Below are 15287 nucleotides of genomic sequence, written 5' to 3' on the forward strand. Positions count from 1 at the left end.
TAATATATCCTCAGATGCTGATTTCCCTTTCCTTTCTGAATTTAGATATATGGTAGCAATACAAAGAATGGAATAGAAGGGGGAAAAGAATGGAGCTGGGAAGACTTCAGTAGGCCAGGCAGGTGGTAACAAGGGTCTGAATTAGGTTCAGTTAAAAGAAAAGAAAGAACAAATGCAAAAGATACTGTGGCATTAGAAATGATAAGAAGTTGTAAGAGATTATTCATATATATATATATATATATATATATATACACACACACACACACACACATACATACATATACACACACATATAAATGTGAAGGTTGGAAAAATCAGATAATATCAAGGTTTCAAATAAGCAAGACTGAGTAAATGCTAATGAAAGTACTGAAATCTGGGATAATATTTATGGAAAATATGATAATAATCTTTGCTTAGGAAACATGATTTTGGGCCAGTTTGGCCCACCCTCTATATCCTAGACATAATCAGTGCTTTCCTATCTTTGTATATTTGTTAAAATGGTTTTCTATATTGTCTTTAAATATCTTCCCTCTTTAAATATCCACCTATACTTCAATGCTTAACATAAAGAAAAAAACTAGCTTCTTAGCATCCTAAGACAAATGCCCCATGATCAAGCCAAACTATTTGTGTTTACAAGGATGCAAAACTGGGGGGGGGGGGGGGGGGAGAAGCTTATCTGCACATGTATTGTCAGCAGTTCTCAAAATGAGAAAGAAAAGTTGCCTTAATTTAATTTCTCTTCTGTCCAAGATCAAGCCTGACATGTTATGTAAGGAAAGGCCTATAATCTAGTTTATGAACCTCTCTGTAATTATGCAATTTTAGATTAGATGTAAACTTGAATTTCTGGATGCCAGAAATTGGCAACATGGGCAGCTTGGCATATTTTTTATGGCTTCAATATACTATGAGACTCCCTATAATGCACTGTAATGCTTTTATATACACATCTCCATTCATTGTTTAAAAATTAATTGATTGCATATCACCAATTACTGATACAGTTTGAGTTGAAGGTTTTTCTCACCTTCTGAAAGGCAAAGAATTTTTCAGAACAGCTTCCACCTCAACAACACTTCCTCGGGCAAGATCAGCCACTGTTAAAAAGCCAGCAGTATAAAGAGCTCTGGCCCTCTGTGCATTCAACAAAGACACCCGAACTAAGTCACACAGCTCCCTCTGGACACCAAATGTAAGACGTTTCTGAAATTGAGAAAGTAGTTGTTCCATGTTGTGCCAGCCAAGACGATTAGAAAACACGGTTATCATCCCTGGAATATTTATAATGACATAGACATAAATTAAAGTCTTTTACAAGCTTAATTTACACTTCTATAGATAATGTAATTCATGACCCACCAGAACATTAAGCTATTGCACATCTAGATAACCAATACTATAAATTTTTACATAGAGAAACCAGGAAAGATGTAAAGGTATAAGGAAGCAGTATAGTCCAGCACCCTCCATTAATTATTCCAACAAGGTTAAGGAAGGGCAGGCACTAGACTGAAAAATAAACAGAAAAATCTATGGAAGAAACAACAATGGGTCATTTGCCCAGCTCAGATTGGCAGGAGATAGCTAGAACTCTGTTGAGAGGTTCTAGCCAGGAATATACATAGTCTTCCAGCACAGGAATGTGTGGGGAGATGCACAGAGCAAAAACAAAAGCCAGCAATACAAGCTCTCAATAGCCACTTGAAAAAAAAAGCTAAATCACTAATAATTAAGTCAGATATCACTCATACTCATCAGATTAGCAAAGATAACCAAAAATAAGAAAAATCCCAAGAGCTGGAGGGGCTGAAAGAAAATAGGCACATCAATGTCCTACTGACAGAGTTGTATATGTATATGTATTTATAGTGTATTTTGTCATATACAGCTTACAAAAATGGAAAAGAAAAAGAGTTTCTGCCTGTAGATGCCTATAATAGCAGTTGGATCTTCAGTCATTCCTCTCAACCTTGAGTGTCCCCCAGGATTCTATCATGTGCCCCTTTCTATTTTTCCTCTATACTGTTTCAACTTTGTAGACCATCTCTATATAGATGATTCTCGAATAATTTATCTAGCTCTAAAATCACTTTTAACCTCCAGCCTCTCATCTCCAAGTTCCTGACATTTAGAACTGAATATCCCATAGACACCTTAAACTTCAAATGCCCAAAACTCAGTTATTTTCACTGGCCTTCTTGCTGAACTTCATATCTGGAATTCTCTCCTTTCTCATCTCTTTTATCCAAGCTTTCTTCAAGTCACAGCTGAAATCTCACCTTCTATAAGGAGCTTTTCCTGATCCCCTCTCCCTCTTTAATGCTAGGACTTTGTTGATTACCTCCAATTTATTTTATATATAAGTTGTATTATAAAGTTGTTTTCTTCTTGTGCCACAAAATTATTGTGTAAATATGTGTATACATATATTGGATTTAACATATATTTTAATATGTTTAACATATATTGGATTATTTGCCATCTAGAGGAGGAAAATGGGGGAAGGAGAAGAAAATTTGGAACAGAAGAGTTTGCAAGGGTCAATGTTGAAAAATTATCCATGCATATGTTTTGAAAATAAAAAGCTTTAAATAAAAAAAAAAAAATAAAAAGAATTGTAAATAACAAACTTACTTCATTAAAAAAAAAAAAACAAAAAAAAACCCAAGACCTTCTTTTATACCCTGCTCAGAGGAGGGGTACCTATGTAGGAAAAGACTGACAAATAGCCTTTACACATATGCCTCATGCAAAGGTTTAAAATTACTTCTGGGTTTTTTTTTTTTGATCCCTCATTTTGGCCTGCCCAGCTCTTTTTAGAGTAACAATGGCCCAACCTTTATGCTACAAATAACCCAAACTGAGGCAAATATAGCAATAAATTGACATAGAAATAACAACTATTTTATAGGATTTTATGTAGAAATATTTGTATAGAACTATTTATCTAGATTTTTATCTTTATATATTGATTCTACTTAAACAGAACTTCAAGGTTTGCAAAACCCTCTCCATTTCTTTAACTCACCTGCATAAGTTGCAGCTGATTGTTGCAAAGATTGAATCTGTCCACGATTACAACCATATTTCTGAATAATATCCTTTAAAGGAACTTCACTGATTAAATCTAATAGTACAAGACTAGTGAAAAATCTGTAAAGACATACACCACATGAAAATGTAGGAAAAATACTTATGCACTAATAACATTCAAATAATAGTAGTTTACATCTATATATCAATTTATGTTTGCAAAGTTCTCTATTTTATCATAATAGCTTGGAATTATTTATTTTCATTTGACCCATACAAGAACCCTTAGTGCAGATAAGATCTCTACTTTATAAGATACATAAGATAGGCCTGATAACCAGGGGTGCCCAAATATCTGATTCTTTCAATATTGAAATTCAAGCTACTTACAAATGTTGTAAATAATGAAGTTAAATTAATCTCTAAAATCTAAGACTAATATTAAATAGAGAAATGGCTAAAGAGAAAGACAACATGATCATATGAGATAATGTTCACAAATGTTCAGTGATTAAGCCACTTAATCACTGAAACCAAATCTATGAAGGAGGGGGGTATTTCCAATTTCAAACTATTATTTAAATTGTAGAAATATTACATTACAGAAATATTACAAAGAAATATATAATTTATAAAATTTCAAATCAACAAAAGAATCTCAGAACTTGTTATAAAAAGATTTTATTTGCACTTGCATTAAAACCACTATTTTAAAACCAAGTAAGATTTTTATCATTTATACAAAAGAAATGAAATGGTACAAATAATTCACAATAGCATGAAGCCTAGGTTCATTTACAGTTTAATTTGGAATTAATTTTTGGAGTTACACCTTAATATGGAAAACCATATCAAACCAAAACTATTCTCACATTTATCAAGTTCAGGAGAAAATAAAATTTCTAGCTTCACAAGCAAGACTAATCCTTTGGGTAACACCCCCTCACCCCTCACCCCTCTCACCCCCACCCCCGCCTTTTTGTTTAAAAACAAGAGCAACCTTTTCAGAACTTGCTGAAATGCATAAGTCAAATTCAAGAGAAATGTATTTCTATCAGCAATAAAGTTCAGAAAGGAGAAATTCAAAATAAGATTTGTAAAGAGAAACCAAAAATATTGACCAGAATCTATTCCTAGATAAGAGAGTTAAACTGTTAAGAGGAATACCTTTTATGAATGGCCATTTGTCGATGTTGTCTCTCAGTTTTGGCTACTATTCTTCCTTTCACAGAACGGGCCAAGAAACCCTCTTCAATTCCCACCAGTTCCGCCACTCTCTTCAGAGAGGTGGGCAGTTTCTCCCACAGACAGAAAAAGCGGGTACCAATCAATAGCGGTCCAGTCTTCATACAAAGGAGTAACCTATTGAGGAAGCAGATGAAGGAGGGAAACAATAATTATGTATTAAGTAACAAACTGTCATTAACAAAAAAGCAGAACCAATACTGGTCAATTTCACAAAATTGCATTTCTAAGTTTCACAAAAGTGTATTTCTAAGCATTTCATAAATCACCTCTCCAGAACATGAACCAAAAACCTAGATGCAAACAAAAGCAGCTTCTAAGCAGCCCAAAGTCATGTCACTAAGCTTGAAAACAAGCACCTTCTTGCTAGGAGCATCCCTCAAGCTCTTTCTCAGAACCAGTGTGCATTATCTGAAGAAGCAGAGCCCATAGGAGATATCCCTCACTGTATCTGAAATCACCCCAGCTTTGCTCATGTGGCTTTGGGCTCCAGTGACTTTATCCATACAATTGGGGGGGGGGGGGGGGAGACAGAATATATGTTCTTGAAGGTCCCTTTCAAATTTAAATCAACAATGCAATAATGTCTCTAAAATATCTCATAGTTAACATGCCCAAAGCAGCTCTCATTATCTGCCCCTCCCAACTCACGCCATCCTTATTTCTGTTAAAGACATCACTATTACTAGGTCACACAAGCAATATCAATAGTGGACCACACATTTTCTCCAATCCCTACAACCTCTCAAACCTTTCCCAAACTGAAACTCTATGCTAAAGATAAAGCAACTTTAGCAGTTTTCATGGTCTAGGATACCAAAAAACCAAAAGATTTCAAAACAAAAATAAAAAAAACAAACAGAACAAGCTCCAGGAACTGACACTCACTGGGCTTGAGCTCACACAGCACCTCTGCCTCCTCTCCCAAGCTGCCAGCAGTGAGACTGCATTTGGAGTCCCAAGGACAAGACTCCTGCCTCCTGATCCCCCCTTCCACTTCCAAGTGCCATGGACATTGTGACTCCAGATCAGGGAAACTTCCTCAAGCCTCTGCAGAAGCCAAACCCAGGGGCTGTAGTAAGTACCAATGTAGCAAAGCTCTGAATTACCAATATCAGATAAAGCAGGCTCGGAACTGCTGGTACCAGAAGGCTCTGAACTGCCAGTATGAGGTCAAGGAGTTAAGTAATAGAAGAAATGGACAAGTCATCAGGAAATGGGGAGATGTGCAGAGCTCCAACATAACCAATAGAAAAGGATGGCATCCAGGTGGGGCTGGTTTGGACCCAAAAGTCACAGGGGCAGAGGTCTGGGCTGAAGAACCATAGACTACCAAGTCTGGGAAGAGGCTGAGACACTCTGAAATCCAGCCCTAAAGGAAACCAGTCAGAAATGAGGGAGAAGGGAATGAGTAATAGAGAAAATAAGTGAAGAAGGGTCAGGGAGATAGAGTACCAAAGATTACAGAAAGAAGTAAACTCAACTGCCTTGAACATAAACAGAGAAATCAATGAGAAAAGCAAAACAGGATAATAGCCTAGGGAGGTCCAGTCAGGTCAACAAAGTGCTATATCCTTCCTAGCTATGTGACCCTGGGCAAGTCACTTTAACCCCAATTGTCTGGGGGGAAGAGAGGGGAAGTGTTATATGAAATGTTTAGAAATACACTTTTGCAAAACTTATTTTAATATAAAATTGACCAGATGGTTCTGCTCCTTTTTCTGCTCCTTTATCATTGCTACAATGTAATCCATAGCTTCCCAGTCTCTGCAAAACACCCCTGGTGATAAAGTACATAAGTAAATGTGTTCTTTTTAGGATTTGTGTAACTGTAAATGCCTGCCCTCACTGAAAAATATAAATAAAATGTTATGGCTTCCTAGCAAATATATGCAAGACTGTTGTGCTACAGTTCTCTTTTACTGTCCTGCCTCAGTTTCCCTAAATTGTTCTGCTTCAGTTTCTCTAATTGTTATGCCTCAATCCCCTTAGTTGCAAACCCCTCTTTGGTTCATGAAGACTGATATAACTCAAGGCTATTTGCTCTAAGATTATAAATTGTCAATGTGTAAACTCAGAAAGGGATACTTCAGACATTCTGTCTCTTGCCAGACACCTTCTTAACTTTCAGTTTGTTAGAATTTATGGTCCTACCCCTCCAACCTGTCAGAACCGAGTAGATGGTTCCTGTCTGGAGATTCCCACTCACCAGAGTTTGGACTCCACCCCCTGCCTTTGTTTAACTACTGTGTATAAATATGCCATTGAGAACTCCATTGGCTGCTGGATGCTAGATTCTTGGAGACGATAGTCTCATTCAGCCCTGGGACCAAACCATGGATCCATTTGGTCCCAGAAAATCTCTCCCTTTCAAATAAAATACTAAAAACTGTCTAATCTCTATCTTGCCTCAGTTTCTCCGGCATTACAAGACAAGCTGACCACAAGCATTTGTAAAGCACTTAATAAGCACCAGACAGGCACAGTGTTGAGTTGGAAAAACAAATATAAACAAAAAGTCAGTCCCTGACCCTAAGGAGTTTGCATTCTAAAGAGGGAAAACAAGGCATAAAAGGGAGCTAAAAAATTGGAGACATCCTGTTTTGATAAGCCAATTCTTTTTCTCTTTGACACTAAAATCTTTGTGAAGTTCCCTCTTCTACTACTTCCATTCTAGATTGGTTAATTCATTTGAAGAAATTTTAAAATTCTTCTGAACAAAGACTCCATTGTCCTCCCTGGAGGAACAAGCCTCAGGGCTGTTTCCTTAGGCGATGGGGGGGGGGGGAGGAATTTGAAAGAAAAGACTAAAACAGAGGATACTTTATTATAAAAAGAATAAAGAACATTCTTATGGAATGTTCATAAATGACACCATTGGATCATATGATTAAGTTAGCTTGCTCCAGACCCTGAAAAGATCCCTTCAAAATATACCTGAAACATCAAAGGAACGGACATGACCCATTGTCAGTTTTAACTTTCTCTCCCAATGGAAGAGCTTTTCAAGTGGAATATGCTAAGAAAATAGAACAATTATTAGAATCAAAAAAGTGTCATCTTAGAAGTAGAAAAGTTTCTAAACTTTATGAAGAAGTTTCTAACAAATGCTTCTTTAATACTAGTTAATATATAGGACTGACAATAGTCAGTCTGCTAGTGAACAAAGTTAGTTACCAAATTGATATTCCTAAAACATGACTCCAAGCATTTCAACTCTCCTGTTAGACCCACATTTGTCTCTGGGATCAAATACCAACTCTGCACTGGCATTTAAAATCCTTCACAATCTGTTTCTGGACAAAAACAATTATTGGAAAACTACAAAAAACAGCATACTAGGAATCACCAGTAGACACTATGCTAATTGAAATCTTTTATTATGTGTATCTTAATTTCATTCCCAAAATTAGAATTTAACATTTGACATTCATTTCAAGCTCATCTGGATTTCAAGTCTAGATCTTGGGAACTATCAGAAAATGACTTCTTTTTAAGCTGATACAAATGTCAGTGGTTGTCAACCTGTGCAAAATTTTTCAATTATTATTATTAGATTTCAATCATAGTGCATTTGTCTGAATCATATTCAAAGTAGCATGTTTGCTTAAAGCTTTCTGAATTCACTTCCAATTAATTTTTTTTGAGGAAATTGTGATTAAGTGACTTGCCCAGTCACTTAATAGTATCTGCTAGAATAGAGGTAAGAAGTGTCTGAGGCTGGATTTGAACTCAGGTTCTCCTGAATCCAGAGCCAGTAGAGTCCACTGTGCCACCTAGTTGTCCCTCACTTCCAATTAATTTTAATGATTGTGCTTATTATGATCTCAAAATGCAACAGAAAAACATATGGTATTTCTCAGGGCTATTTAAAATAGTCAAACTGGAGTTACTTTCATCTAAGGTTTTAGCAAGATGAAGGTTTTACTAGTTAAAGAAGCAATCATGTTTGTATTACTCTCCTGACTTTCTCTCAATCAGCATATAGCATGAAATATACCTATTATTATAAAGAAATGAAGCTTAAGATTTTCCCTCAAAAATTATATACTCAAGTTGTTGAGAAATATAGAGCTGAAACTCTGGAGAAGTATACTTGAAACAAAGGTTAACTCAATGGAATTGATGAGATAATGATTCTGTAGTTCACAAATTAGTACTTAACATGGTGATGTAATGGTTCTCTAGTTCACATATAATCAATATACTGTAATGATGTAATTACATTAAGGTATATAAGGGCTAACAAGGACTGGAAGATAGACATTCTATCTTTGACCATCCTTGTGGTGGCTCTCCTGCCTCCTGTACTCCTCCACTAAGATCAAAACTGGGTCAGAATAAATAAAGACTCTAGCCTCTTTTCCTGACCATTCTTGTGGTGTCTATCCTGCTGAGACTAAGGCCTGTCCAAAGGACCTCCAGAAAGCTAGCTGGAACATTACATTCTGGCACCCAACGTAGGGCATAAGAAACTAAGAAACAGCAGCACTTCAGAGCTGTTTGTGAGTAGGATCCTCCCAGAGTTCCTTCGGTAATCCCTGGGAAAGGAGAGGGAGAAGAGACCTGGTAAGACTTTTTTAGCCAGGGTAATTAAATGGGCCAACACAACAAAGGGCTGAGCCAGGAGACTGATGAGAGACTTATGAAAAATGCCTGTTCTGACTGCAGTCCACTTCTCCATTTGAAAGTTTGCCTCCATAATATCTCACAAGATTTAACACCTACAACCATCCAGAGATGATAGTGCTGCTTGTGTTCCTCAGTGTGCAAAACTCAGATAACAGCTAATGCACAAACTTACTGATTATGCTGGGAGGGGTGGGGGGAAATCACTTTTCCATAAAAATAAAAATTTTTAAAAATGGGGAATTGTTAAGGACCATGCCTAGTGAAGGGGCAGGTCATTTTTCAAGAGCCTCCACAGCTATGAATCATAAACTTGAAGGAGTTGCAAAGCAGCCTTTACTAATGCAAATATTCCTTGTGGATTGGGAATGAAATAAATTGAAGGTAAGAGGGAACATACAACCCAATGGCCTCTCAGTCAGAGAACAGCAACTACTTCTCAGTCTCATCCTCCCACACAAGGAGATCCATTTTACAGGTCTGAGTTGGATATCCAGCAGCCACTGTCAAGTGGTTCCTGTGTCACAACAGGAAAAAGACTTTTAAAAACAAGACATGTAGTTATCTCTCCTGCTCATAAGCCTTGAAAATGGAATGAGAAGAAAAAGGAAATCAAAAATGTTTCTAATTTTTGTAGAACTGTAGAATTTTTAGATAATTAAAAACTATTCTGTTCAGACAACATTGCTTAAAAGGCTCTCCTCCAACAAAATATCTAAAGACATTGTTTAAAAATTATGTCATTCCTTGAAAGATCTTGAAATTAATTTTGTTTTCTATTATGTCAATAACTAATTATCAAGTTGTGGTGCTGTTTTTTCTATTGTGAATTCCCAGAATTTTAGGTAAAAAGATATCTTTCAAATCCAAATATAAATAATTTGAATTTGTTAGGGGATGAAGGAAAGAACTACAAGGGATATAGTAATTCCTTATGAAAGATATCATGCATATAAATTTGCATATATGTAGTATCCCATTTCAATAAGCTTATATCTAAAATTAGTCTTAAAAAATTACCACAGAAGTATTTAATGCAGGCAGCCAATATTCTATAATCTATAAGAAAAAAATAAACACCATGTACTGCATAATAGTGAGATGGTATATGTATAAAAAATAAATCTTTGGTAGATTTCCAAACATTGGTATTTTGAAAGATAAAATGTACCTCCAAGTACTGTTAACTTTTGTAATTAGAATGGCATTTGACTACAATGCTTATATAAAGTTTTTGTATCGATGATCTGCTATGGTAGCTTTGATAACTTATACTATGCATCTGCGTGAATGGTATTACCCACATTGATTATCTTCTCTAATAGATGAGGAGTAAATGGTGACTATATACCAAAAGAGAAGAATAAAAGGTACTATATGAAGTTGATGGTATTCTAACCTTACCCATTTAGTAAATTAGTGATGATAAAAAAATGGAAATGAATTAAAAGAATTTAAGTTAATATAAGCTATGATCATTTACTAAGAACTGACTAAATTAATCATTACCAGAAAAGAATCAGAGAGAGCTGAGAAATCACAGTTTGAGGACAATGGCAGAAGATTGAACAGAGGTGTCTAACAAAGCAGAAGGAAATAGTAAATAAAAGTTTAGAACACCATAACAAGAAATCTAGATCCTGAAAATATTTACTGATAAAACTCAAAAGAAGTCAATAGACAAATATAGGTTAAAAAAAAAAATCTGTCCGAGTTTCTGTAACAACTTTTCTCTAGTTACATTTATATTCTAGCATCACAGTTGCAAAGTCCTACAAGTAGAAGTTTAATAACTCATAGGAAGCAAATAAAGCAACTAGACCAAAACAAGTACAGAAAGGAAGATGAGATGGAAGTGACACAGTTCTGAGGATAAGACATCAATTTTCAAGCTGTCTAAAAGAAAAGCTACTAAAAAAAAAAAAAAAAAAAAAAAAACATGGGCCATAAAATATTACAACCAAAAAAAAAAGTAATCATGAAATCATAAATAATAGTGGCTATTTACTAATCTCCATAAAATCTTTACAACAAGCTATACTCATATTGAGATATCTTTGATAATGAGATCAGAAAGGTGTTTTACAAAAACCATCCTATAATAGACCACAACTTTATAGTTCAAAATTGACTAAAAGGTGCTAAGACTATAAAGATCTCATTATAATTATGATACAATGACTGTTAAAAATAATCAAAAATTCTTAATTTTGAATTAATTTCATTTTATTTAATTAATTGCTAATTATTAACTAATTAAAAAATTTTAGATAATTAAAAACTATTCTGTTCAGACAACATTGCTTAAAAGGCTCTCCTCCAACAAAATATCTAAAGACATTGTTTAAAAATTATGTCATTCCTTGAAAGATCTTGAAATTAACTTTGTTTACTATTATGTCAATAACTAATTATTAATTGTGATCCACCCTTTTTTCTTCATTTGCTATAAAAGCCTAACTCCTGCAGTCAGTCAGATTATGAAGGGCACTGATGATTGATAAAACGGTTTCTAGCCCTCAAGGAACATGCTACTCATGTTCATCAGCCAACTAGGAGATGTAATTTCTGTTTAGATTATAAATAGAATATTCTGTTTAGATCATATATAGAATTCAATCTAGGCAAGCCCTTACCTAATGGAAGGAATTCCTTTCCTTAACCTCTTCCAGGATGGGGAACCAGTTCACGAAGGAGAAAATCAACTATATTAAGGTACAGCTGGAGATGGTGTCCCCTTGCACTGATGCTTTAAGATTGCTGATTGCATGATCAAGTCAAGTTCTCAACAGGAAAAGTTGAAGACTTTTAGGCCATCATCTCATTAAATATCTGCCAATCAGGGTTGATTTTCAGTTGTCAAGGGAGTCCCCTTTCAGAAGGAATTTATGGCACTTCAGGTATCCCTTAGTGTCTTTGGTTATCAGGAGAAAATGGAAACCATAAATTATTGAATAGCCAGAAACTATCTCAAGGGGTTTTCATTCATCTCATTCTGAAAGAAATAACCTTTGTCCAGTGATGCTTTGTTTATTACTATCAAGTAATGTCAAAAGGAAGATGTGTACCTGCCAAAAGTGTCTGTCACCATCATGATACCCTGTGGATGGTGAGACCCTACAAATGTACCCATGAGTGGAAGGCATCAAACTCAATGTATCACAACCAGGAATAAATACAGAGTCTTTTAAACAACATGAATAATCACTCAAATTTGTTCAGTCTCACTATTCACACAGAAAAGACCAAGTTAGTCAAGAATGTTGATTATTCAGTTAGTACGATTATGATACACATTTGTGAGAGATACATCTCTTACAACTTGCTCATTACTACAGTACTTACATCTGAAATGCTGAAGATGTAAGATGAAGATGAAGATGAAATTTACTGGACCCAAATTTGAAAAGGAAAATAAGATGATAAAAAAAATTTCTCATTTTAAGGTTTGCAAATTGCTTTATATATATTATCTCAGTACAACTCTAGATGGTGATGATATTATCCTTGCTTTATAGATGAGGACAGGGAAGCTAGCCAATGGTTAAGTGATCATAGGGCTAATTAAGTGCATGAGGCAAGGTCTGAATTCAGGTCTTTCTTACTCCAATTCCAGCACTCTATCTACTAGGCAACTTAGCCGATTTCTCATTCTCTTTTCCCTGATACCTAAAAACGCACTCAAGTCTATTTTCCTGTCCCCACCTTAAGAAACTTTCATTTCATTTTATCAACCCCTAAAGATATTCTATATTTCTCTACCCTTTAACTAGTCCTTTTTATGAATTTGGTAGTAAAAGGGTGAAGAAATAAATCTACAGGACATTTCAAAATAGATGTCCTAAGGACATCTAAAACTCACCATGTTCATTGTTTCTTCTTCTAAACCTACTCCTTTAACAAACTATCTATTTCTCTTCAGGGTACCACAATCTTTCTAGTCACCCAAGTTAACAACTTCTATACTATACTCAACTTTCACTCTCCATCCCAAATGAGTTATCAAGTCCTATTGTTCTACTGCTGTAACATCTTTAATATCATCCCCTTTCCTTAACTCATAAAGTTACTACCCTAATTCAGGTCTTCATCACCTCATCTGGCCTATTACAATAGCCTAACTTGTTTCTCTGCCTCAAATTTTTCCTCTCCTAAATCCATCTCCCAGATAGCTGATGAATGACATTTTTCTGAAGCATAAGTCCAAGCATGTCACTTCCATACCCAAAAGCCAATAATTGTTCCCTACAGCCTTTAGGATCAAATATAAAATATTCTATTTTTAAAGCCCTTTACTACCTACTTTACCTTCACCTCAAAGAATCCATTGCTTCTTTCTTCAGGATTCATATTAAGTTTCATCTTCTTTATAAAGCCTTTCATTTTTTTCCTTTGCAACTCCAGTGGTTAATACAATGCCTGGGACACAATTAATAAAGTTTTGATGGATAACTGAACAAGCTAGATTGCTTTTGGAAAATTGAATGGTGCTTTTAATAACTCCAATCTTCTCTCTGAAACAATTTTTAATACCAATGTTCTTACCAATGATTTTTATTGTATGGCTTCAAGCCAGAGAATACCACGTTTTCCAAACAATTAAGAATTCAAGTCACCTTAATAACAATGGAAACATATAATAGTCAGCAGTAGACTATAGGATGTCATCAAAAACTTACCCACTAACTGATAACTACAACAACCCAATGGGAGATTAAATTCAGGTTGGCATCCTTAGTGCAGTAATTGCAGAAGAATAGACATAAAGGCTTTATCTAGTCTACAAACAGACATCTCCATCCTTGTTTTAGAAAAAATTAAAGGGATTCAGAAATAACTACCAAGGAATTTTAAATGTTCTAATTAAAATTATCATGGGCCATTGAACCTGGAAATTCCACTGCTAGCAGGGAAAAATGAGAAATCGAGTTGCCATAAGCCAATAGAAACAAATCCCTATCTGATGTCAAAACCAATGTCTCAGAAGAAAGATCAGAAAAGCATCAATGACGTCAAAGCATATTGCAGCACATAAGCAGGGCAAACCAGACTTTTAATTAACTATAATGCTGAAAAATGCAATTCTAATTATTCATTCTTCTAGATGCTAAACTCCTTTAAAGTTTAAATTTGTATTCCCAATGTATACGCAAATAGCCATTTAGTCCATCAAATGAATTCATTCATTAAATATTAATTGAATACATTTATTTAGGGCAAGTAAAAAAAGTACTATATACTTCAGACCTTTGTTTTTAAAAACCCTGTGGAACTTGTTTTAAAGAAGAAAAAGTACAGATAATACTCCAAAGATATAGGTGAGTAAATTTTCCCCAAAAGGAAACTATAGATTTTTAAAGTCCTAAGATAGGGTTTCATAAACAGACATTTTTAAAAAATTAAGATTTTTCCCATTTTCAAAGAGGAAAATAAATGTCATTTCTTATTTTGAAATGGAGAAATGAAGAAAATAAAGAATCTCATTTTGTGATACTTTATTCCTAGATGAAAGCATTTTATTTCCATAAGGAAACATCTCCATCTTGTGGGCTTTCTGGGGACTATCACAAAAGGCTACTTAGGCAACTATATATGTAAATGTTAATATTCAATAACAAAAGCAAGTAAAAGAAAAGAAACTTCTATGGAGGAGATGGAACTGTCTTCACGGGTCAGCACCTACAAGACAGAGCTAGATACTTCATATATTTTAGTGTTAGAATGAAAAAGATCTTTAAATAACAACGGATGTAAATTATGGAGATGTAAGTAACATTTCAACATGTACCTCTCAAAATTTCAAAAATATTTCCATTTTAGTACTGCATTCATCAACTATCAGCCTATATGTCAATGGCACTTCAATTCCCTCAGGAAATACTCTTTTAAAAATGAACTAAAACCAAAACACCCAACACATTTCTAAACACCTGTGAAAAATAAATTCAATTTTATTCTATTCTTATTATATTCAAGAATAAATTTTTTAAAACATAAGGATAGCAACATTTTTTTCCTTATGCATCACTGCACTGACCTGCCATATTTCCATAACCTTTTAAGACCCCAGCACACAACATTTACAACCGCAGTAAATCATTATTGTTCATAAATAGGCTATTTGGGGGAAATTCACTTTAAACAAAGTACAGAATGAACATGTGGCTTTCTCAGACTCCTCTATAGTACTTTATTGGAATATATATGCTAGTAATAGTCTTCCAACATAATAGTATTTGAATATAGTATTGCTACCTGGATGGCCTTTCAAATTTTTTTAAACAAGATACATATAAACCAGAAATTCAGCAGCATCATAAAAATGCATGTGCCATAATATGTACTCATGAATACATTCAGGGGAAATA

At 34.7% G+C, this 15287-nt stretch overlaps 1 protein-coding gene across 1 annotated transcript in view; it reads right to left on the bottom strand.

The window, feature by feature from the left end:
- Positions 1-15287, bottom strand: part of POLQ (DNA polymerase theta) — a 103832-nt gene that overhangs the window by 50836 nt on the left and 37709 nt on the right. Inside the window, 4 exon segments of the mRNA XM_074301346.1 lie at positions 1040-1283; positions 3041-3165; positions 4213-4364; positions 4366-4407. Of these exon segments, the coding sequence (XP_074157447.1) occupies positions 1040-1283; positions 3041-3165; positions 4213-4364; positions 4366-4407 (563 nt within the window).

This window comes from Sminthopsis crassicaudata, chromosome 3 (assembly GCF_048593235.1).
Source record: "Sminthopsis crassicaudata isolate SCR6 chromosome 3, ASM4859323v1, whole genome shotgun sequence".
In the NCBI taxonomy this organism is placed as follows: domain Eukaryota; kingdom Metazoa; phylum Chordata; class Mammalia; order Dasyuromorphia; family Dasyuridae; genus Sminthopsis; species Sminthopsis crassicaudata.